General features: G+C 47.7%; 1 protein-coding gene across 1 annotated transcript in view; it reads left to right on the forward strand.

The window, feature by feature from the left end:
- LOC110539173 (E3 ubiquitin-protein ligase znrf2) overlaps positions 1 to 24,866 on the forward strand; it is a 94,823-nt gene that overhangs the window by 55,589 nt on the left and 14,368 nt on the right. The window contains exon 2 of the mRNA XM_021626136.2: positions 9,634 to 9,729. Coding sequence (XP_021481811.2) covers positions 9,634 to 9,729 — 96 coding nt within the window. The remainder of the gene's footprint in view (positions 1 to 9,633; positions 9,730 to 24,866) is intronic.

A 24,866-nucleotide genomic window follows, 5' to 3' on the forward strand; every position in this document is an offset into this window, starting at 1 on the left:
ATCATCCTTTCCTCTCCTCCTCTACTCCCATCTCCCCCTCTACTCCACCCCTCTCCTCCTCTACTCCCCATCTCCTCCACCCCCCTCCTCCCCTCATATCCTTCTCTACTCCCCATCTCCTCCTCTCCCCCTCTACTCCCCATCTCCTCCTCTACTCCCCATCTCCTCCTCTACTCCCCATCTCCTCCTCTCATCTCCTCCTCTACTCCTCATCTCCTCCTCTACTCCGCATCTCCTCCTCTTATCTCCTCCTCTTCTCCCCATCTCCTCCTCTTTTCTCCTCCTCTACTCCCCATCTCCTCCTCGTATCTCCTCCTCTTCTCCCCATCTCCTCCTCTACTCCCCACCTCCTCCTCTCATCTACTCCTCTCCTCCCTATCTCCTCCTCTCATATCCTCCTCTCCTCTCCATCTCCTTCTCTCCTCTCCTCCTCTACTCCCCATCTCCCCTCTCCTCCTCTTCCCATCTCCTCCTCTCCTCCTCTCCTCCTCTACTCCCCATCTCCTCCTCTCCTCCTCTACTCCCTATCTCCTCCTCTACTCCCCACCTCCTCCTCTCATCTACTCCTCTCCTCCCTATCTCCTCCTCTCATATCCTCCTCTCCTCTCCATCTCCTTCTCTCCTCTCCTCCTCTACTCCCCATCTCCCCTCTCCTCCTCTTCCCATCTCCTCCTCTCCTCTCCTCCTCTACTCCCCATCTCCTCTCCTCCTCTCCTCCTCTACTCCCCATCTCCTCTCATCTCCTCCTCTACTCCCCATCTCCTCTCATCTCCTCCTCTACTCCCCATCTCCTCTACTCCTCTCCTCTTCTACTCCCCATCTCCTCTCCTCCTCTAATCCTCTACTCCCTATCTCCTCATCTACTCCCCATCTCCTCTACTCCTCTACTCCCCATCTCCTCCTCTCCTCCCCATCTCCTCTACTCCTCTCCTCCTCTACTCCCCATCTCCTCCTCACATCCTCTACTCCCCATCTCCTCCTCTACTCCTCTACTCCCTATCTCCTCCTCAACTTCCCATCTCCTCTACTCCTCTACTCTTCTACTCCCCATCTCCTCCTCTCCTCATCATCTCCTTCTCTCCTTATCTGGCTGTTGCTAATGGAAGCTGGCCTCTCCACTGAGCAAACCTCTCCTCCTCCTCCTCCTCCTCCTCCTCCTCCTCCTTCTCCTCTCTCCTCCTCCCATGGGACTGACTGACTGGGAGAACATTGGCTTGGGGATGTTTTTTAATTTCCACCTTTTGTTTTCTGTTCTGTTCCTTTGCTTGTATTTTCCCAAATATGATATTGAGATCAATGTTTTAGTAACCTCGACTAAGCATGTGTGTAAAAGAGGGGACAGGGGGGTCTTCCTCATTACCGTTCTGTATGGGCTCTATCAGGCTGACGTGTGAACGTCATCACCGTTAAGGTCATGCATACCTTCACTCATGCTGCCAAACATACCCTCGTAAAACTGACCATCCTACCGATCTTCGACTTCGGTGATGTCATCTGTAAAATAGCCTCCAACACTCTACTCAACAAACTGGATGCAGTCTATCACAGTGCCATCCGTTTTGTCACGAAAGCCCCATACACTACCCACCATTGCGACCTGTACGCTCTCGTTGGTTGGCCCTCGCTTCATACTCACCGCCAAACCCACTGGCTACAGGTTATCTACAAGTCTCTGCTAGGTAAAGCCCCGCCTTATCTCAGCTCACTGGTCACCATAGCAGCACCCACTCGTATCACGCGCTCCAGCAGGTATATCTCACTGGTCACCCCCAAAGCCAATTCCTCCTTTGGTCGTCTTTCCTTCCAGTTCTCTGCTGCCCATGACTAGAACGAATTGCAAAAATCTCTGAAGCTGGAGACTCACATCTCCCTCACTAGCTTCAAGCACCAGCTGTCAGAGCAGCTTACAGATCACTGCACCTGTACATAGCCCATCTGTAAACAGCCCATCTATCGACCTACCTCATCCCCATACTGGTATTTATTTATTTATTTTGCTCCTTTGCACCCCAGTATCTCTACCTGAACATTCATCTTCTGCCGATCTACCATTCCAGTGTTTAATTGCTATATTGTAATTACTTCACCACCACGGCCTATTTATTTCCTTATCTTACCTCATTTGCACTCACTGTATTTAGACTTTTTGTTTTCTTTTTTTCTACTGTGTTATTGACTGTATGTTTTGTTTACTCCATGTGTAACTCTGTGTTGTTGAATGTGTCAAATTGCTACGCTTTATCTTGGCCAGGTCGCAGTTGTAAATGAGAACTTGTTCTCAACTAGCCTACCTGGTTAAATAAAGGTGAAATAAATAATAAGAAATACCACCTCTGTCTTTTATAGCCTGCCATGATTTCATGACTTTATTATCATGTTGATTATCTTGACTATGTACCGTGACTTTGGGTGTCTTGAAAACCCACTGACTGTCAAACTGTCACCTCATGTTATTGCTCTGATGATGTCACTAACTCTCGTCTGTTTATCAAGATAAAGGTTCCACTTCAGCTCTCCTCCATCCCTCCATAGTCAATCCTTCAATTAAATGTCCCTCTCTCTCAACATTCACTTATAATTGAATTTAATTCCAGTTAATTAAACAACACCGTGATCAGAGAATGTATGTTTTTTATATACATGACACAAGATCAGAGCCCTGAAATGGAATAATAACCCAGAGAAAAGATGTAGACTAGCTGCCAAGGCTATGTTATGTTGTGCAACTTTTCCCTGCAAGGAGAGGAGAGAATTCTACACATAGTCTGATCTCACTTCTCTCTCTCTTGCTTTCTCTCTCTCTCTCTTCTCTCTTTCTCTTTCTCTCTTGCTCTCTCTCCCTCTCGCTCTCTCTATCTCACTCTTGCTCTCTCTCCCTCTCGCTCTCTCTCTCTCTCTCTCTCTCTCCCTCTCGCTCTTCTCTCTCTTTCTCTCTCTCCCTCTCGCTCTCTCTCTCTCTCTCTCTCTCTCTCTCCCTCTCGCTCTTCTCTCTCTTTCTCTCTCTCTCTCTCGCTCTCTTTCTCACTCTCTTCTCTCTCTCTTTCTCTCTCTCTCTCTCGCGCTCTTCTCTCTCCCTATTTCTCTCTCACTATCTCTTCTCTCTTTCTCTCTCTCTCTCTCTACTCTTCTCTCTTTCTCACTCTCTTCTCTCTCTCTTTCTCTCTCTCTCTCTCGCGCTCTTCTCTCTCTCGTTTCTCTCTCTCGCTCTCTCTCTTCTCTCTCTCTTTCTCTCTCTCTCTCTCTCTCTCTCGCGCTCTTCTCTCTCTCGTTTCTCTCTCTCCCTCTTTCTCTCTCTCACTCTCTCTTTCTCTCTCTCTCGCTCTCTCTACTCTTCTCTCTTTCTCTCTCTCACTCTCTTCTTTCTCTCTCTCTCTCGCGCTCTTCTCTCTCTGACTGTGTTGGTGTGTAGATCATGATAAATCCTTAGTGATGTTGACATAGAGGAACTTGAAGTTCTCGACCCGCTCCACTACAGCCCCGTCGATGTGATTTGGGGCGTGCTCAGCCCTCTGTTTCCTGTAATCCACGATCATCTCCTTTGTTTTGCTGACGTTGAGGGAGAGCTTGTTGTCCTGGCACCACACAGCCAGGTCTCTGACCTCCTTCCTATAGGCTGTCTCAACGTCATCAGTGGTCAGGCATACCATCGTTGTGTCGCCGGCGAACTTAATGATGGTGTCGGAGTCACGCGTGGCCACGTAATTCTCTCTCTCTCGTTTCTCTCTCTCTCTCTTCTCTCTCTCTTCTCTCTCGTTTCTCTCTCTCGCTCTTCTCTCTCTCTCTCTCGCTCTTTTCTCTCTCTCTCTCGCTCTTCTCTCTCTCTCTCACTCTCTCGCTCTTCTCTCTCTCTCTCTCGCTCTTTTCTCTCTCTCTCTCGCTCTTCTCTCTCTCTCTCTCTCTCTCTCTCGCTCTCTCTCTCACACAGACATAGAAACAGATGTTGAAACAAGATGAACATGATTACCAGTACAATTGAGCTCATTATTCCCCTTGCCAGACAGCAGGATTTCTGACAGTTACTGTCTACTGCGTGGTAGCTGGCTTGTAGGCCTATACATTTCATGCCAGTGGATTATCTTCAGATCTGTACATCTAGCTGTACCCCCTGCATAGTTGAGTTAGGCTTGATGTAGGTTGTTGCCTGAAGGAGTACTGGGCTCTGTGTGTGTTGGTGTAAGACGTTTGAGTTGCTGTTCTCTGGCAGTTGGTCCTGGATCTAGCCCTGGCCTGCTCTGTGTTGATGTGGTCATTGGTTAATATGCAGCTGCTCCCCTCCTGTGGCCATGGTTTACAGTAAATAACCCAGAGACACAGAGAGGACACACACACACACACACACACACACACACACACACACACACACACACACACACACACACACACACACACACACACCCACGCTGGCACACACACACACACCCACGCTGGCACACACACACACACACACAAACACACAAATACACACAGACACACACACTTACACAAAGGACAGTCATTAGATAGGAGTGTTACCTTTAACACCAAGCAAGCAGCCGTGTTGGGTTTGTATTACACTGCATGTGGTCAGACAGACAGATAGCTTCTCTTGTGAAGGCTGGAGATGTCAGGTGAACAGTCATACAAACAAACTAAACACGTAGTATGTGACGTTCTGCATCACCTTTAGATGATCTGTATTGACTCAGTGCATCCAGAGTCCAGACTGGCTGGACCTGACCTTTAGTCCCTACAGCTGGCCAGACAGGCCATACAGTCCCTCTGTGCCACTGTGCTCCATTCTGCCCTATAGGCCTAGTTGGCAGACATACCATGCTAGCTACACCTCCCTACTCTGTTTGCGCTATAGTGAGCACTGGGCAGACACAGAGACGGTCACAGCTGCCCTTCTCCCTGTCATAGTCTGCCTCGTCTGCTGTGCCAGAGCAGCAGGGTGTCATGGTGTCTAAATGGAGGGAAGGGGAGGTGAGCGAAGGAGAGATGGTTAACCCCCTCAGTTAGTCAGAGGAGGATTGCTTTCCCAATTTGAATGGATCTGTTGAGGCTTATGCTGAGGGAGTTGTGTAGTAGGTCAGCTTTGACTTTCTCACCTCTTATCTCCTCTAGTCCCTCCTGGAAGTGGGACACTCCTCTCCAATACCCTCCCAACAGAAAGGGATTAGCATTTAGTACAGCCAATATCTACACACACACACACACACTGGTGACTGTTTGTACACACACACACACCAGGATGAGTCATATTATGAAGAGGCATTTTTCAGGAAATTATTCTGAAAATACCCGGACGCACACACACACACATACACATTGGTGTCGGAAGTGGGATTGCACCGGTGAAGCTATTGAAGAGGCCTACAGGGGTGTGTGTTGTGACTGAGTATTTCCAGACTCATTTCCTGGAAAGTGCATCCTCGTAATACATCAGTCATCCTGGTGTGTGTGTCCATAGCTGGGGTTCCATCCAATTGGAGACAGATTGTCATGCGAATATTCTCAAATCTGCGTAAAAACAACATGTGCATTTTCCCACCAGAGGTTTTTCCATCAATCCGACTTGTTGTGAACAAAAGGCTGCGTGATGACGAAGTGCAGTAAAGTTCCCATGTACCAATTAAAAGACATACGTTACGTGGGTTTCAATCACAATCTCAACTACAGATGGTTTTGTCACACAAGCATGCACAATCTAGTTTTTCTTCAGGCTCTCTGTCTAGACAAGACTTGGCTGATAGTGGACGATTAGATGATTAGATATTGATAAGAGCGAGATCATTTTATTTGATAATTGGCAGCCAAGCACCGTTCATTATGTCAACAGCATTCAAATAATAGCCCATATTTAGCCGATTGGAAATGTGCATGATCACCATGCACTTAACCACCATGTGAAGTTCATCATAACTTATTTCATCTGCTTATGAACTTGAAATGCTTTTTCACGTTGTGACGGTGAGCGCATATCATGCCGCGATTCCGAGTTTATTTCAATATGACGGTTATTATATCAATATTTGTGGATAAAGGCGTCTCCAATGCCATTTCTCGCCGAATTCATTTTACCGACACAAGATCCCACCTTGTGGAAGAAACAAATGGTCTTTCGAGATGTATGAAATTGTACCGACATGACTGTCGTTTTAATGCGTCAGGTAATTCTTCTCCATGAAATGGTAAGATGGAAACCTGGTTAATGTGTCTATGGGTCTGTTTGCATGCACACATCAGGATGACTCATATATCACACACACACACACACACACACATCAATACATATACACACTCACTCACATACATACATACATACACAAACTCAGATACATACACACATTTACATACACACTCACTCACATACATACATACACACATATACATACATACACACACTCACAAATACACATACAAACACACATACAGTGCCTTGCGAAAGTATTCGGCCCCCTTGAACTTTGCGACCTTTTGCCACATTTCAAGCTTCAAACATAAAGATATAAAACTGTATTTTTTTGTGAAGAATCAACAACAAGTGGGACACAATCATGAAGTGGAACAACATTTATTGGATATTTCAAACTTTTTTAACAAATCAAAAACTGAAAAATTGGGCATGCAAAATTATTCAGCCCCCTTAAGTTAATACTTTGTAGCGCCACCTTATGCTGCGATTACAGCTGTAAGTCGCTTGGGGTATGTCTCTATCAGTTTTGCACATCGAGAGACTGACATTTTTTCAGATTCTCGATTGGATTCAGGTCTGGACTTTGACTTGGCCATTCTAACACCTGGATATGTTTATTTTTGAACCATTCCATTGTAGATTTTGCTTTATGTTTTGTATCATTGTCTAGTTGGAAGACAAATCTCCGTCCCAGTCTCAGGTCTTTTGCAGACTCCATCAGGTTTTCTTCCAGAATGGTCCTGTATTTGGCTCCATCCATCTTCCCATCAATTTTAACCATCTTCCCTGTCCCTGCTGAAGAAAAGCAGGCCCAAACCATGATGCTGCCACCATGTTTGACAGTGGGGATGGTGTGTTCAGCTGTGTTGCTTTTACGCCAAACGTAACGTTTTGCATTGTTGCCAAAAAGTTCAATTTTGGTTTCATCTGACCAGAGCACCTTCTTCCACATGTTTGGTGTGTCTCCCAGGTGGCTTGTGGCAGACTTTAAACAACACTTTTTATGGATATCTTTAAGAAATGGCTTTCTTCTTGCCACTCTTCCATAAAGGCCAGATTTGTGCAATATACGACTGATTGTTGTCCTATGGACAGAGTCTCCCACCTCAGCTGTAGATCTCTGCAGTTCATCCAGAGTGACCATGGGCCTCTTGGCTGCATCTCTGATCAGTCTTCTCCTTGTATGAGCTGAAAGTTTAGAGGGACGTCTTGGTAGATTTGCAGTGGTCTGATACTCCTTCCATTTCAATATTATCGCTTGAACAGTGCTCCTTGGGATGTTTTAAGCTTGGGAAATATTTTTGTATCCAAATCCGGCTTTAAACTTCTTCACAACAGTATCTCGGACCTGCCTGGTGTGTTCCTTGTTCTTCATAATGCTCTCTGCGCTTTTAACGGACCTCTGAGACTATCACAGTGCAGGTGCATTTATACGGAGACTTGATTACACACAGGTGGATTGTATTTATCATCATTAGTCATTTAGGTCAACATTGGATCATTCAGAGATCCTCACTGAACTTCTGGAGAGAGTTTGCTGCACTGAAAGTAAAGGGGCTGAATAATTTTGCACGCCCAATTTCAGTTTTTGATTTGTTAAAAAAGTTTGAAATATCCAATAAATGTGGTTCCACTTCATGATTGTGTCCCACTTGTTGTTGATTCTTCACAAAAAAATACAGTTTTATATCTTTGTTTGAAGCCTGAAATGTGGCAAAAGGTTGCAAAGTTCAAGGGGGCCGAATACTTTCGCAAGGCACTGTACATACACTCACTCATATACATACACACATATAAATACATACACACACACACACACACACACACACACACACTCACACTCACAGACATACACACACTCACTCACTCACGCATACACACTGTTACGCACGCCTCTATGAAGAGGGAACGCAACACCCTGCTACAACTAAACTCTCTGTGAAGTGAAAGAGGTATGGACTGTAGGCGCGAGTAAGAATGACGACAGAATGTGGTACCGTTTACAAGGACTTTATTCCTTTACACGGTAATATGGGGAAAAGGGGCTGGACTGAACCAAAGCAAAGAAAGTAAATCTCAAAGCCCCCTCTCCTATCTTACCTGCCTACCCACTACTTACCTAATTTAGCACCACCTGGTGCCCTAACCAAAATACAGGGGGTGGTCCGCCCAGGTCTTACCTAGTGTGCCTAGACAGTGAATATACTACGGGTACATGTATGCCCGCGGGCCTATTGCCTAAGCACTCCCAAGGTGCCTTCCCCTTCCCCCCTGGGAACAAATTAAACAGAATATTAAACAATTTCAAACAAACAAAGGACATCAACTAAGCTCTACCTGAGCAACAAACTCACAAAACATACCAACTCTCAGCAATGAACTCCCAGCAAAAATCAACCTCTATCAAAATCTCTCTGTAATGACCTCCAAGCAAATCTCTCTCAGTAATCCCTACCTCCAAAATCTCTCCCTCCTGAACAGAACACTGGCTTTTACATAGCTTCTGAATGAATGTGTAACTGGAGACAGCTGTGTCTTGACGAGGGGGCGGGGTCAGCTCTCCAATTAGCCCTGGAGTCGACCAATCAGCTGCTTGAGGGATTTCAGGAAGCCATTTCCTGAAATAAAACACATGCAAATACACAAACTACAACACATAAACTGGGGAACGTAACACATACACACACACACTCACTCACATACACACACACACACACACACTCATACACATACACACACACACGCTGCTTACCTATTGCAGACTCAGTCTTCCCAGCCTGGTGCAGGTCTACAATTTTGTTTCTGGTGTCCTTTGGCAGCTCTTTGGTCTTGGCCATAGTGGAGTTTGGAGTGTGACTGTTTGAGGTTGTGGACAGGTGTCTTTTATACTGATAACAAGTTCAAACAGGTGCCATTAATACAGGTAACGAGTGGAGGACAGAGGAGCCTCTTAAAGAAGAAGGTCTGTGAGAGCCAGAAATCTTTCTTGTTTCAATGAGTAGTAGCCAGTTTACTCTGGGCACCTTATTCATCCAAGCTACTCAATACTGCCCCCCAGCCATAAGAAGTGTTAACTGTTTAGTGCAGAGCTACCAAACACAATCATTAATAATCTCAGTTTAAAGGGCGTCTCTGCAATCTGCTGCATCATAGTGATAATGTCAAGACAAGCTTTGTAATCAGTGTTAAATATCACCTCATTTTAATTCATCTTTGTTAATATTGCAGGGAGATTATTGAGTGTGACTCATAGAATGTAATTGCAGGAGAATGTAATAGGGAGAACTCCGTTTGTAATGTCAGAGAGAGAATGTCGTGATGGCTGGGCGGAGGAGTGTGGGTGGGTGATGCTGTGTTATGGTAACAGCATAGGTACTTAATGATTTCCCTTTACAGAATTAGATTTCTGATATTTACCACTTGGTCTTCTTTTCCTCCTCCCTTCTCCCTCCATGCAGGCTTCATGTGCCCTGTCTGCTCCAAGTTTGTCTCCACGGATGAGATGGATCTACACATCGTCATGTGCTTGACCAAACCCAGAGTGACTTATAACGGTAAGACTGCTTACTTTACTCCCCTACCCCTAGACTGGTCTCCTTTGCTGAACGGGTGCTTGTGAAGGGGAAGGGCTTAGTGTGTGTGGCCAGACAAGACGTTGCCGTGGCTGTCTGTGAGTTAATTGACAAGCTAATTTATTGCAACATGGTTGCTGTCAGACAGTGTCTGAATGAGCTGCCTGATGTTTGGCAGTTGGAACGACTCCCCTCCTCCCCCTCAATGACTAAAGTGACTAGTGTCACGGCAGGTGTTAGCTCTGTGTCTGTGTAATCATAATGGCAAGACAGCGTGTTTTATGGCAGATCTGTTACAGAGGGGACTGTCACTGTCGCTGGACTTCCTGATCTGTCCAATACTGTCTGCCTAAATTGATCAAAATAGCTCTCCTCTCTCTGCAGTTCGATTCAAACACAAACTCTCTCTCTGTCTCTCTCTCTCTCTCTCTCACTTTAATTTGCCTCCCATTGTGTTGCCGCTTTAATGCCTTAATCAGTCTTTGCACCTTTTCAGTCATTGTCAGTGTATATTAACATATAGTGGAATTACTATGATGCCAAGTACATCATAACAGGCTGGGTAGGGGCTCAGTGGAAGAACAAGTCATATTACTATGGTTATGAGTGATCTAGTCCATAAATAATTGTAATCTAAGGTTCCTAATCAATTGCATCTCTCCCTGGTTTCTTAATCTCTTTCTGACGACTGGTCCAATTGATTTATGGGCCATGTCTTCATAAACAAACAGAGCAGGTCGCAAGTCTTAAGTGGACAGTGAAAACATGTAATGTATTTGATACTGTAATCTCTGCAGGGGAGATGTAAACTAGGATACAGCAGTGAGAGGGGAAAGTTGGAGCCCCCTAGCTTACTTTTAGCCCTGTTTACATTCCTGGTTGAGAAGAAGCAGAGTTCAACAAACACACACACACACTCAGAGCTCAGCCCTCCATCTTATATTAAGAAAGGTCCAGTGGTGTTTGTTTTATCTAAGAACTATCATATCAGTCTTAAAGGGCTGGCTAATTTCCTCTTGCTTCCTCAAGCTCACTGTGTGTTTCTGGAGCACAGAGTAGCACACACCACACACACACCACACACCACACACCCCTCCACACACAAACACACACGCACAAACACACACACACACACACACACACACACACACACACACACACACACACACACACACACCACACACACACACACCACACACCACACCCCCCCACACAAACACACACACACACACACACGCACCACACAAACACACACACCACACAAACACACACACACCACACACACACACACACACACATACACACGCACGCACACACACTCACACATACACACACACACTCACACATACACACACACACACACCCCACACAAACACACACTCAGGGCTGAGAAGCCATTTCTGCAGAGCCTCCCCCACTTGTATCTCCCTGCCTCTCTTTTCCACTCCAACTCTAGGTTTAAATACTTCCTACGATGGTCCCAGGCTCTGGAAGTCATTGCCTAACGCCCTAATGAGGAGTTTGTAGTGGCCCCTTCTAAGGGCTAAGTCAGCATGTAGGATTCAGTTAGTCAGAAAACAAATTACCTCATGTTGTCTGCATCCCAAATGGCACCTCATTTGACTAGAGCCCTATCTGCCCTGGGCAAAAGTAGTGTACTATATAGGGAATAGAGGGCCATTGGGAAGAAGTTCAAATCAAATCAAATTTTATTTGTCACATACACATGGTTAGCAGATGTTAATGCGAGTGTAGAGAAATGCTTGTGCTTCTAGTTCCGACAATGCAGTAATAACCAACGAGTAATCTAACCTAACAATTTCACAACAGCTACCTTATACACACAAGTGTATATGGTACAGAGTGATGGTACAGAACGGCATAGGCAAGATGCAGTAGATGGTATCGAGTACAATATATATACATATGAGATGAGTAATGTAGGGTATATAAACATTATATTAAGTGGCATTGTTTAAAGTGTCTAGTGATACATTTTTTACATGTATGGCAGCAGCCACTCAATGTTAGTGGTGGCTGTTTAACAGTCTGATGGCCTTGAGATAGAAGCTGTTTTTCAGTCTCTCGGTCCCTGCTTTGATGCACCTGTACTGACCTCGCCTTCTGGATGATAGCGGGGTGAACAGGCAGTGGCTCAGGTGGTTGTTGTCCTTGATGATCTTTATGGCCTTCCTGTGACATCGGGTGGTGTAGGTGTCCTGGAGGGCAGGTAGTTTGCCCCCGGTGATGCATTGTGCAGACATCACTACCCTCTGGAGAGCCTTACGGTTGTGGGCGGAGCAGTTGCCGTACCAGGCGATGATACAGCCTGACAGGATGCTCTCGATTGTGCATCTGTAGAAGTTTGTGAGTGCTTTTGGTGACAAGCCAAATTTCTTCAGCCTCCTGAGGTTGAAGAGGCGCTGATGTCTGTGTGGGTGGACCAATTCAGTTTGTCCATGATGTGTACGCCGAGGAACTTAACTTTCTACCCTCTCCACTACTGTCCCGTCGATGTGGATAGGGGGGTGCTCCCTCTGCTGTTTCCTGAAGTCCACAATCATCTCTTTTGTTTTGTTGACGTTGAGTGTGAGGTTATTTTCCTGACACCACACTTCGAGGGCCCTCACTTCCTCCCTGTAGGCCATATCGTCGTTGTTGGTAATCAAGCCTACCACTGTAGTGTCGTCTGCAAACTTGATGATTGAGTTGGAGGCGTGCATGGCCACGCAGTCGTGGGTGAACAGGGAGTACAGGGGAGGGCTCAGAACGCACCCTTGTGGGGCCCCAGTGTTGAGGATCAGCGGGGAGGAGATGTTGTTACCTTCCCTCACCACCTGGGGGCGGCCTGTCAGGAAGTCCAGTACCCAGTTGCACAGGGCGGGGTCGAGACCCAGGGAGCTTGATGACGAGTTTGGAGGGTACTATGGTGTTAAATGCTGAGCTGTAGTTAATGAACATCATTCTCACATAGGTATTCTTCTTGTCCAGATGGGTTAGGGCAGTGTGCAGTGTGGTTGAGATTGCGTCATCTGTGGACCTATTGGGGCGGTAAGCAAATTGGAGTGGGTCTAGGGTGTCAGGTAGGGTGGAGGTGAAATGGTCCTTGACTAGTCTCTCAAAGCACTTCATGATGACGGAAGTGAGTGCTACGGGGCGGTAGTCGTTTAGCTCAGTTACCTTAGCTTTCTTGGGAACAGGAACAAGTGTGGCCCTCTTGAAGCATGTGGGAACAGCAGACTGGGATAAGGATTGATTGAATATGTCCAAAAACACACCAGCCAGTTGGTCTGCGCATGCTCTGAATACGCGGCTGGGGATGCCGTCTGGGCCTGCAGCCTTGCGAGGGTTAACACGTTTAAATGTTTTACTCACGTTGGCTACAGTGAATGAGAGTCCACAGGTTTTGGTAGCGGGCCGTGTCAGTGGCACTGTATTGTCCTCAAAGGTCTTTAGTCTGTCCGGGAGCAAGACATCCTGGTCCGCGACGGGGCTGGTTTTCTTTTTGTAATCCGTGATTGACTGTAGACCCTGCCACATACCTCTTGTGTCTGAGCCGTTGAATTGCGACTCTACTTTGTCTCTATACTGACGCTTAGCTTGTTTGATTGCCTTGCGGAGGGAATAGCTACACTGTTTGTATTCGGTCATGTTTCCGGGAGCCTGTCTTGTAGGCTGTATGTCCTCTGGTCATCTCAGGAACTACCATCATGGTGAGGTTACTTGGGCCATCTATGGGGGAAAATCAATAACAATGAAGTGTTGGGTAAACATTACCTAGAATATGTTTCTGTCCTGCTCTACTAAACACAGTCTACTAATGATCTCTCCAAATAATGATCTGGATCATGTGTACACAGAGGAATGGTTTGGGATGAAAATAGGCATGTTACATCATTGCATGGAAGGCTGGCTCTCAATGACAAGGTACAATCCATGTCTGTTGTGTATGATTAATGTACAGTATACTGCATACTCTGATACTCACATCTAACATTGAGGCCAATGGCTGGTGCCGTTGCTGATTCCGTTGATGACCTCACATCTGAACGGCCCTTCATCGTATCGTGTCACACTGACTATGGTGAGAGTGCTGTTCCCACCACCAAGCCAAACTCGGTCACTGGCTGCCTTGCCCTGGTTAAAAGCAGTGGTTCGCGCTTTCAGTTTCGCACGAATGCTGCCATCAATTCACGGTTTCTGGTTGGGGAATGTTTTAATAGTTGCTGTGTGTACAATGCACTTGCTAATAAACTCGCTCACCGAATCAGCGTATTTGTCAATGTTGTTGTTTGTCACAATGCGGAACATATCCCAATCCACGTGATCAAAGCAATCTTGAAGTGTGGAATTGGGGGGGAATATATGCGGCTGTGATTATAATCGAAAATAATTATCTTGGTAGATAATGCGGTCAACATTTGATTGTGAGGAATTCTAAGTCAGGGAAACAGAAGGACTTGAGTTCCTGTATGTTGTTATGATCACACCACGTCTCGTTAATCATAAGGCATACCCCCCCCCCCCCCCCCCCCCCCCCCCCCCCCCGCCCCTATTCTTACCAAAACGATGCTTGTTTCTGTTGGCGCGATGCGTGAAGAAACCAGCTGGCTGCACCGACTCCGATAGTGTGTCTCGAGTGAGCCATGTTTCCGTGAAGCAAAGATCGTTACAGTCTCTGATGTCCCTCTGGAATGCTACCCTTGCTCGGATTTCATCAAACTTGTTGTCAAGAGACTGGACATTGGCGAGTAGTATGCTAGGGAGCGGTGTGCGATGTGCCTGTCTCCGGAGCCTGACCAGAAGACCGCTTCGTCTGCCCCTTTTACGGCGCCGTTGTATTGGTTCGCCGGCTGGGATCCGATCCATTGTCCCGGGTGGTGGGAAAAACACAGGATCCGCTTCAGGAAAGTCGTATTCCTGGTCGTAATGATGGTGAGTTGACGTTGCTCTTATATCCAGTAGTTCTTCCCGACAGTATGTAATGAAACCTAAGATGACTTGGGGTACCAATGTAATAAATAACACGTAAAAAAACAAAATACTGCATAGTTTCCTAGGAACACGAAGCAAGGCAGCCATCTCTGCCGGCACAGGAAGTTTACTGATAAGATTAATAATAATCACACAAATGTATTGTTAGCTCTTGTATACTCCATGACTTCCTCAACATCAACAACATAGCCCAGTGTGCATTCAACACTGAGACATAGTGACTTCTGATGCAATAACATGTGTCTGTTTCTCTTCTCTGAGCAGTCCTCTCACATGCCTCTGGCAGCTCATATGGCCAATATTATTTTTTTCAGCAGAGGTCAAATTCTGGACACTTCTATAACTGTTATATTATTGGATAATGGAGCTTCAGTCCACAGTGACTTGCTGTAAAAGCCTAGTCAAACAGGCATTCATCTTGGCTCAGGAGTGGGTAAGAGTAGCAGCAGCAGTTTCTCTGTGTCTACTGTGATGGAACAGCATTGGGCTGATGATGGCTGAAGGTCAGTAGACCTGGTTTGTCATTCATCAACAAGACGGAGGGAAAGGCATCCTTCATCAAACAGTGGGGGGGGGGGGGGGGGGGGGGGGGGGGGGGGGGGGGTGAATTAAGGGGTGGTAGCCCGTTTTGTGTGTTTGGGTATGTGTGTGTGTGCTTCACTCCTGATATTGTGGTTGTGTTTATGTGCTGTCTGTGACACAATCTCTCCCCTGCCTATCTATATTACAAGAGACCAAGTATGAGTCAAGCCCCAGACAGATGTATCAGTCATGTGGACTTTAAACCGCTTGTTTCGTCTCCCTCAGCCTGAAGAAGGGCTTTTTAAACACACCCAATTGACAGAGACGACAAGTGCTGCTGTTTAAAGATAATCCCCAGGTTTTAAACAGCCCAACAGCGTTTAAACAAAACCTGCTGGTCATCAGAGATGTGTCACATTCTCCAGTAATGGAGGCCATTTTACTGGGCTAATAGACCTTAGAGAAGACTGGCTGGGGTATGAGTGGTGAGTCACGACTTTCACTCTCTTTACTCCCCCCTCTCATCCTTCTCTGAATAGGTTTCTCCCCCTGTCCTGGCCTGTCCTGGCACCCCTGTAGACAGCCTCTTTTCAGCCAGTCATTATCTTCCTGAGCACTGTGTCCTATGCTGTCCTCCAGGCTTTCTGCACTCTCCACTCCTCTCTAGCTAATCTCTGTTTCAGGAGAGAGAGGGATAGAGGGGGAGTGAGGGAGAGTATGAGAGAGACAGGGATAGAGGGGGAGTGAGGGAGAGAGAAAATGAAAATTGAGAGGGAGATGCAGAAGGAGGGTGAGAGACAGATATACACTATACTCTTAGTAAAGAGTGTGTATGTTTCTGTGTCTGAATATGTAGAAAGAGAGAGAGACACACACAGAGAGAGGGAGAGAGAGAGAGAGAGAGAGAGAGAGACACAGAGAGAGAGAGACACAGAGAGAGAGAGACACAGAGAGAGAGAGACACACAGAGAGAGAGACACAGAGAGAGAGAGAGACACAGAGAGAGAGAGAGACACACAGAGAGAGAGAGAGATGATTGTTAGTGTTCCCTTTGTGCAGGTCTGGTCTGGCTCATCAGTCATGTGAGGAGGAGTGTAATGGAGGTAGACAGGAGAGATTATCACTGAGCCTTCTCCTCTCCTCCCTACTCTCCTCTCTCAGCACCACTCTGACAGCCAGCTCTGTGTTTCTACCTCTCCTATCCTCTCCTCTCTCAGCACCACTCTGACAGCCAGCTGTGTGTTTCTTCCTCTCCTCTCCTCTCCTCTCCTCTCCTCTCCTCTCCTCTCCTCTCCTCTCCTGTCCTGTCCTGTCCTGTCCTCTCCTCTCCTCTCCTCTCCTCTCTCAGCACCACTCTGACAGCCAGCTCTGTGTTTCTACCTGTCCTCTCCTCTCCTCTCCTATCCTATCCTCTTCTCTTCTCTTCTCTTCTCTTCTCTTCTCTTCTCTTCTCTTCTCTTCTCTTCTCTCCTCTCCTCTCCTCTCCTCCTAGTTCTCTCCTCTCCTCTCCTCTCTCAGCACCACTCTGACAGCCAGCTGTGTGTTTCTACCTCTCCTCTCCTCCTCTCCTTTTCTCTCCTCTCCTCTCTCAGCACCACTCTGACAGCCAGCTCTGTGTTTCTACCTGTCCTCTCCTCCTCTCTCCTCTTCTCTCCTCTCCTCTCTCAGCACCACTCTGACAGCCAGCTCTGTGTTTCTACCTGTCCTCTCCTCCTCTCTCCTCTCCTCTCTCAGCACCACTCTGACAGCCAGCTCTGTGTTTCTACCTGTCCTCTCCTCCTCTCTCCTCTCCTCTCTCAGCACCATTCTGACAGCCAGCTCTGTGTTTCTACCTGTCCTCTCCTATCCTCTTCTCTTCTCTTCTCTTCTCTCCTCTCCTCCCATCTCTCAGCACCACTCTGACAGCCAGCTCTGTGTTTCAACCTCTCCTCTCCTCTCCTCTCCTCTCCTCTCCTCTCTCAGCACCACTCTGACAGCGAGCTCTGTGTTTCTACCTGTCCTCTCCTCTCCTATCCTCTTCTCTTCTCTTCTCTTTTCTCCTCTCCTCTCCTCTCTCAGCACCACTCTGACAGCCAGCACTGTGTTTCTACCTCTCCTCTCCTCCTCTCTCCTCCTCTCCTCTCTCAACACCACTCTGACAGCCAGCTCTGTGTTTCTACCTGTCCTCTCCTCTCCTATCCTCTTCTCTTCCCTTCTCTTCCCTTCTCTTCTCTTCTCTTCTCTTCTCTTCTCTTCTCTTCTCTTCTCTCCTCTCCTCTCCTCTCCTCTCCTCTCCGCTCTCAGCACCACTCTGACAGCCAGCTCTGTGTTTCTACCTCTCCTCTCCTCCTCTTCTATCCTCTCCTCTCCTCTCTCAGCACCACTCTGACAGCCAGCTCTGTGTTTCTACCTCTCCTCTCCACTCCTCTCCTTTCCTCTTCTCTTCTTTCCTCCTCTCTCCTCTCTCAGCTCCACTCTGACAGCCAGCTCTGTGTTTCTACCTGTCCTCTCCTCCTCTCTTCTCTCCTCTCCTCTCTCAGCACCACTCTGACAGCCAGCTCTGTTTCTACCTCTCCTCTTCTCTCCTCTCCTCTCTCAGCACCACTCTGACAGCCAGCTCTGTGTTTCTACCTCTCCACTTCTCTCCTCTCCTCTCTCAGCACCACTCTGACAGCCAGCTCTGTGTTTCTACCTGTCCTCTCCTCCTCTCTTCTCTCCTCTCTCAGCACCACTCTGACAGCCAGCTCTTTGTTTCTACCTGTCCTCTCCTCTCCTCTCTCAGCACCACTCTGACAGCCAGCTCTGTGTTTCTACCTCTCCTCTTCTCTCCTCTCCTCTCTCAGCACCACTCTGACAGCCTGCTCTGTGGGTTTACCTCTCCTCTTCTCTCCTCTCCTCTCTCAGCACCACTCTGACAGCCAGCTCTGTGTTTCTACCTGTCCTCTCCTCCTCTCTTCTCTCCTATCCTCTCCTCTCTCAGCACCACTCTGACAGCCTGCTCTGTGGGTTTACCTCTCCTCTCCTCCTCTCCTCTCTCAGCACCACTCTGACAGCCTGCTCTGTGTTTCTACCTCTCCTGTCCTCTCCTCTTCTCTCCTCTCCTCTCTCAGCACCACTCTGACAGCCTGCTCTGTGTTTCTACCTCTCCTGTCCTCTCCTCTCCTCTCCTCTCTCAGCACCACTCTGACAGCCAGCTCTGTGTTTCTACCTCGCCTCTTCTCTACTCTCCTCTCTCAGCACCACTCTGACAGCCTGCTCTGTGGGTTTACCTCTCCTCTTCTCTACTCTCCTCTCTCAGCACCACTCTGACAGCCTGCTCTGTGTTTCTACCTCTCCTGTCCTGTCCTCTCCTCTCCTCTCTCAGCACCACTCTGACAGCCTGCTCTGTGTTTCTACCTCTCCTGTCCTCTCCTCTTCTCTCCTCTCCTCTCTCAGCACCACTCTGACAGCCTGCTCTGTGTTTCTACCTCTCCTGTCCTCTCCTCTTCTCTTCTCTCCTCTCTCAGCACCACTCTGACAGCCAGCTCTGTGTTTCTACCTCTTCTATTTTTCTGCAGTACGGGACAGGAGAGAGAAAGAGAGGGAGAAAGAGGAAGCTTATTTTTCACACCTGGCTCTACCCCCCAAGCGAATCCCATTACCTCTCTCACTTACCCCCCCCCTCTCTCTCTCTTTCTCTCTCTTTCTCTATCTCCTTCACTCTGTCTCCCTCTCTCTCTCTCTCTCCCTCGCTGTACTCCTTCTCTCTCGCTCTCTCTCTCTCCTTCTCTCTCGCTCTCTCTCTCTCCTTCTCTCTCGCTCTCTCTCTCCTTCTCTCTCTCTCTCCTTCTCTCTTGCTCTCTCCTTCTCTCTCGCTCTCTCTCTCTCCTTCTCTCTCGCTCTCTCTCTCTCCTCTCTCGCTCTCTCTCTCTCCTTCTCTCTCTCTCTCCTTCTCTCTCGCTCTCTCGCTGTACTCTCTCTCCCTCGCTGTACTCTCTCTCTCCCTCGCTGTACTCTCTCTCTCCCTCGCTGTACTCTCTCTCCCTCGCTGTACTCTCTCTCTCCCTCGCTGTACTCTCTCTCTCCCTCGCTGTACTCTCTCTCTCCCTCGCTGTACTCTCTCTCTCCCTCGTTTCTCTCTCTCTTCTCTCTTCTCTCTCTCTCTCTCTCTCTCTCTCTCTCTCTCTCCTTCCCTCAGGCTCATACATACACAATGTGATGCTGTTCATACTGTATGCCCCCCACTTTACTGCAGACAGAGGGGACCTATCTGCATTCTGTTCACACACACACACACACACACACACACACACACACACACTTAGTAGGAGAGACGTGCTAGGGGAGAGGTTTGCTCAGAGCTGCAGGGCTGTAGCAGGACATCCTATGGACCACTCTACATCCCTGTCACATGACACCATCTCACTAGGGAATACCTACCTACACTGTCCTGTTCCTGAGACACTCTGATTGGACCAGGAAACAGGAAGTAGCAGTAGGACTGAGCAACCAATGAGAGTGAGGGAGGGGACTCTCCCTCCACAGTCCAGGCACTCAAACTGGACACTCCAGATATTGCATCTACTGTCCAGCCCCCTCCTTGTCTGTGCACAAAACACACTCACACAGAGACACACAGTACAGTAGCCTGTCAGATGTACTGTTACAGAGGGGTGTTGGTGATGAACTCTGAGAACACTGCAGTACTGCTGTTAGTGCTGGAGACTGGTGTTGTGACTGTCTGTCTGTCTGGGGAGAATGTCTGGGCTTTTATTAGGGGGGCAGGGGGACATGTCGTGTGGGTGTCTACCTAAGAGGGAAAGGCAGGTGTAGCTTAGCTAGTATTAGTATATTAGGGAATAGAGTGTAAGTGTACTGTAGTAGTGTACTGGGAGACAGTGCTAGGACAGGGAAACTAGTGAGCACAGAACTGCTAGACGCCTTCTCAGCAGGGGATTTCTATCGTCATGGAAATGCACACACATCAGCAAAGATCAAAACACAGGTTCTCACATCCTTTAGTAACTTTGTTTTTCCACCATGTCCCAGCCAAGAATAACAGAGAAAAACAGGAGTGTTGTGAGGTGTCAATCATGGTACAATATTACCATAAATCAAACGGTGAAACCCTATTCTAACATGGAACAAACCGTAGAACATGTGGCCTATCTATTTCTATCTGTCAGAGCAACAGACTCTCTGACCACCACCAGGAGAGGGCTGTCTCCAGCCTCCACACTCCAGCCTCCACACTCCAGCCTCCACACTCCAGCCTCCACACTCCAGCCTCCACACTCCACACTCCAGCCTCCACACTCCACACTCCACACTCCAGCCTCCACACTCCAGCCTCCACACTCCAGCCTCCACACTCCACACTCCACACTCCAGCCTCCACACTACAGCCTCCACACTCCAGCCTCCACACTCCACACTCCACACTCCACACTACACACTCCAGCCTCCACACTCCAGCCTCCACACTCCACACTCCACACTCCACACTCCAGCCTCCACACTCCAGCCTCCACACTCCAGCCTCCACACTCCACACTACACATTCCACACTCCACACTCCAGCCTCCACACTCCAGCCTCCGCACTCCACACTCCACACTACACACTCCACACTCCACACTCCACACTCCACACTACACACTCCACACTACACACTCCACACTCCACACTCCACAATCCCACCACCACACTCCAGCCTCCACACTCCAGCATCCACACTACACACTCCACACTCCACACTCCACACTACCACCTCCACACTCCACACTACACACTCCACACTCCAGCCTCCACACTCCACACTCCAGCCTCCACACTCCACACTCCACACTCCCACCTCCACACTACACACTCCACACTCCAGCCTCCACACTCCACACTACACACTACACACTCCACACTGCACACTCCACACTCCAGCCCTGTGGTTCTATGCAGGCTGTGAGTAGGGCTGTTTTCAGACTGTGACTAGGGCTGTTTACAGACTATGACTAGGGCTGTTTACAGACTGTGACTAGGGCTGTTTACAGGCTGTGACTAGGGCTGTTTACAGGCTGTGACTAGGGCTGTTTACAGACTGTGACTAGGGCTGTTTGCAGGCTGTGACTAGGGCTGTTTACAGACTGTGACTAGGGCTGTTTACAGACTGTGACTAGGGCTGTTTACAGGCTGTGACTAGGACTGTTTACAGGCTGTGACTAGGGCTGTTTACAGGCTGTGACTAGGGCTGTTTACAGACTGTGACTAGGGCTGTTTACAGGCTGTGACTAGGGCTGTTTACAGACTGTGACTAGGGCTGTTTACAGACTGTGACTAGGGCTGTTTACAGACTGTGACTAGGGCTGTTTACAGGCTGTGACTAGGGCTGTTTACAGGCTGTGACTAGGGCTGTTTACAGGCTGTGACTAGGGCTGTTTACAGACTGTGACTAGGGCTGTTTACAGACTGTGACTAGGGCTGTTTACAGACTGTGACTAGGGCTGTTTGCAGGCTGTGACTGGGGTTGTTTACAGGCTGTGACTAGGGCTGTTTGCAGGCTGTGACTAGTGCTGTTTACAGACTGTGACTAGGGCTGTTTACAGGCTGTGACTAGGGCTGTTTGCAGGCTTTGACAAGGCTGTGGAGGGGAGAGTGCAGCTGGTTTTGGCCTGGTTGATTAAATGGTCAGTCTGGCTCTTTCTCTGTTTCTCTCTCTCCACCCCCCCTCTCGTTCTCTCTCTCTCTCCTCTCTTTTCCCTCTCTGGGTATGCCTGCCTGCCTGCCTGCCTGCCTGCCTGCCTGCCTGCCTGCCTGCCTGCCTGCCTGCCTGCCTGCCTGCTGCCCTGCATGTTAAAGCTGCTCCTCTTGGCTCAGTGTCAGAGCAAGGTTCTCTGCTGGGACTCTCCACATTCCAACTTACTGCCAACTTCCTTTTCAGCAAAAACACCACAGAACAGCCCGAAAAGCAGGGACTAATCGATACCTGTCCACACTGACTAATCATCATGGCTTTATCTCCCTGTCCTTCTGTAATTAGCCTATAGGGGCTTCCTGCCCAGCCCGTGCCACACAGAGAGGACTTCAGTGTGTGTGTGTATGCGTGGCCCTCCAGGTCTAAAAGGAGTCCTTGTGTCTTTAGAGTTACCCAGGATCTGTGCTGTTGAATCAGACTCAGGGCTCAGTGGTGTGTTGTGTTCACTGTTAAGAATGAGAGGAGGCTCAACATTGATCCTGTGGTATCGTCTAAATTAATCTTTAGCCATGGTTTAGTGCTCTGTTGTGTATGAACTGGACAGAGAAAGCAGACAGGGAATGTATTATACTAGATAGGATTCGTTATCTAGCCTAATACAGTCACGTTGGTCTAAATCATGTTTTTGAGAGAAGTAGAATACATTCTGAACACTATTGATGATGATTTTTATCTTGGTGGTGTTCATCTGTCGGCTACATTAGAGGGCATTCAGGTTAATAATACACTGTATTAATATGCCATTCCTTCTCTTGGTCAGCGCTCATGATTTAAATTAGGCCTAGTCCCAAATGGGCCCTGGTCAAAAGTAAGGGAATAGGCTGCCATTTGGGGCGGACACTTACTGTCACGTTTCCTTCCTCCCATTTCTAGCTAGAGAGACAGTTTTTCCAGAGATTGTTTTGCTAATCATCCGTTCTGTGTCTGTCTGGTATATAGACGACCCATGACACACGCTAACGTCACCGACCCCATTACCACAGTAACATGGTCCTCCATCACGACGCAGGCCTCTGACCTGTCGTTAGACTCAAAGATGGTGAATCAGCTGCGCATGTTAACGAGGGTGTGTGTGTGCGTGCATGTGTGTGTGTGCGTGCGTGTCTAATGAGGTGATTGAAATGAGTGTCCAATGGACTGTGTTGAGGGAGAAGCTAATGATGTCTTTATGAGGCCTGTGTAGTTTAATGTTGATCAAGCCTGTTCTCTGGGTCCCTAACTGTCCCTGTCTGTGTGTCCTGAGACTATGACTAGCTGAGCTCAGTCCAGACAGCACACACTAACAGAGGTTAGAAGCTGTAATCTTTTACTTTTAGCACACACTCACACATGCATGTACACACGTGTGTACAAACTCTATCTCTCTCTCGCTCTCTCACACACACACTCACACACCCCTTACACCAAACACACTCACTCGTAAAGACACACACACACTACATCCTGAAGGTGTTTAATCAGCATGTCCATGTGCTTCTGAGCTGTTTGCTTTGTGCACCTCAAGGACAGTCTCTAAAAGCCTCCTCGCTTCCTCCTCCCTCCCCATCCTCCTCCTCCCCACCTCCTCTCTCCCCCATCATCCTCCTCCCCACCTCCTCCTCCTCCCCCACCTTCTCCTTCCCCCATCACCCCCCCTCCCCCAACCTCTACCTCGTCCCTCCTCCTCCCCATCCTCTCATACCATCCCCATTGCCATCAATTGAATTTAAACACATGACATTGCCACAATGTCTCCTCTTTGTTTAAGCAAACAAGTATAGCCTGTAAAACTAGAATGGCCTAGAATAGTGTGTGTGTGTGTGTGTGTGTGTGTGTGTGTGTGTGTGTGTGTGTGTGTGTGTGTGTGTGTGTGTGTGTGTGTGTGTGAGAGAGAGAGAGGCACTCTGTTATCATAAAAGGGAGAAGGACAGATAGAGTAGGAAACAGGTGGAGGAAAGAGGGCTTACCCTGCACACTCCCCCCTCCCACCTTCCTTTATTGAGGGAACCAGACGAGGAAGGGAGCAGGGGAGGTCTTGACCTGGGTTGGGTCGGAGTGGAAAGTGTCAGAGGTCATGTTGAGATATTGTCTGATACCCTGCTGGTGCTTTGGTCTGATCACTCCCTGATCCTGCACTGGCTAGTCTGTTTCAAATCAAATTTTATTTGTCACATGCTTTGTAAACAACAGGTGAGACTAACAGTGAAATGCTTAGTTCCTGGCCCTTCCCTTCAATGCAGAGAGAAAAGAAGAAATAATAGAAAAATAATAACACAAGGAATAAATGCACAATGAGTAACGATAACGTGGCTGTATACACGGGGTACCAGTACCAACGTATTGTCACAGTCTCACGTCAGAGTTAGACATTCATCCATGTTTCTCAGATGTCAAATTTCAAAGATGTTCCAAATGTCACATTTTTAAGTGTTTGGTTACTTCTCTGTATCATTCCAAGTTTAAGTTTAGGCATTAACTCTGAAATCTTAAGGTTAGGCATTAACTCTGAATTCTTAAGGTTAGGCATTAACTCTGAAATCTTAAGGTTAGGCATTAACTCTGAATTCTTAAGGTTAGGCATTAACTCTGAAATCTTAAGGTTAGGCATTAACTCTGAATTCTTAAGGTTAGGCATTAACTCTGAAATCTTAAGGTTAGGTATTAACTCTGAATTCTTAAGGTTAGGCATTAACTCTGAATTCTTAAGGTTAGGCATTAACTCTGAATTCTTAAGGTTAGGCATTAACTCTGAAATCTTAAGGTTAGGCATTAACTCTGAATTCTTAAGGTTAGGCATTAACTCTGAAATCTTAAGGTTAGGCATTAACTCTGAATTCTTAAGGTTAGGCATTAACTCTGAATTCTTAAGGTTAGGCATTAACTCTGAATTCTTAAGGTTAGGCATTAACTCTGAAGG

The sequence above is a fragment of the Oncorhynchus mykiss genome, chromosome 2, assembly GCF_013265735.2.
Source record: "Oncorhynchus mykiss isolate Arlee chromosome 2, USDA_OmykA_1.1, whole genome shotgun sequence".
Taxonomy (NCBI): domain Eukaryota; kingdom Metazoa; phylum Chordata; class Actinopteri; order Salmoniformes; family Salmonidae; genus Oncorhynchus; species Oncorhynchus mykiss.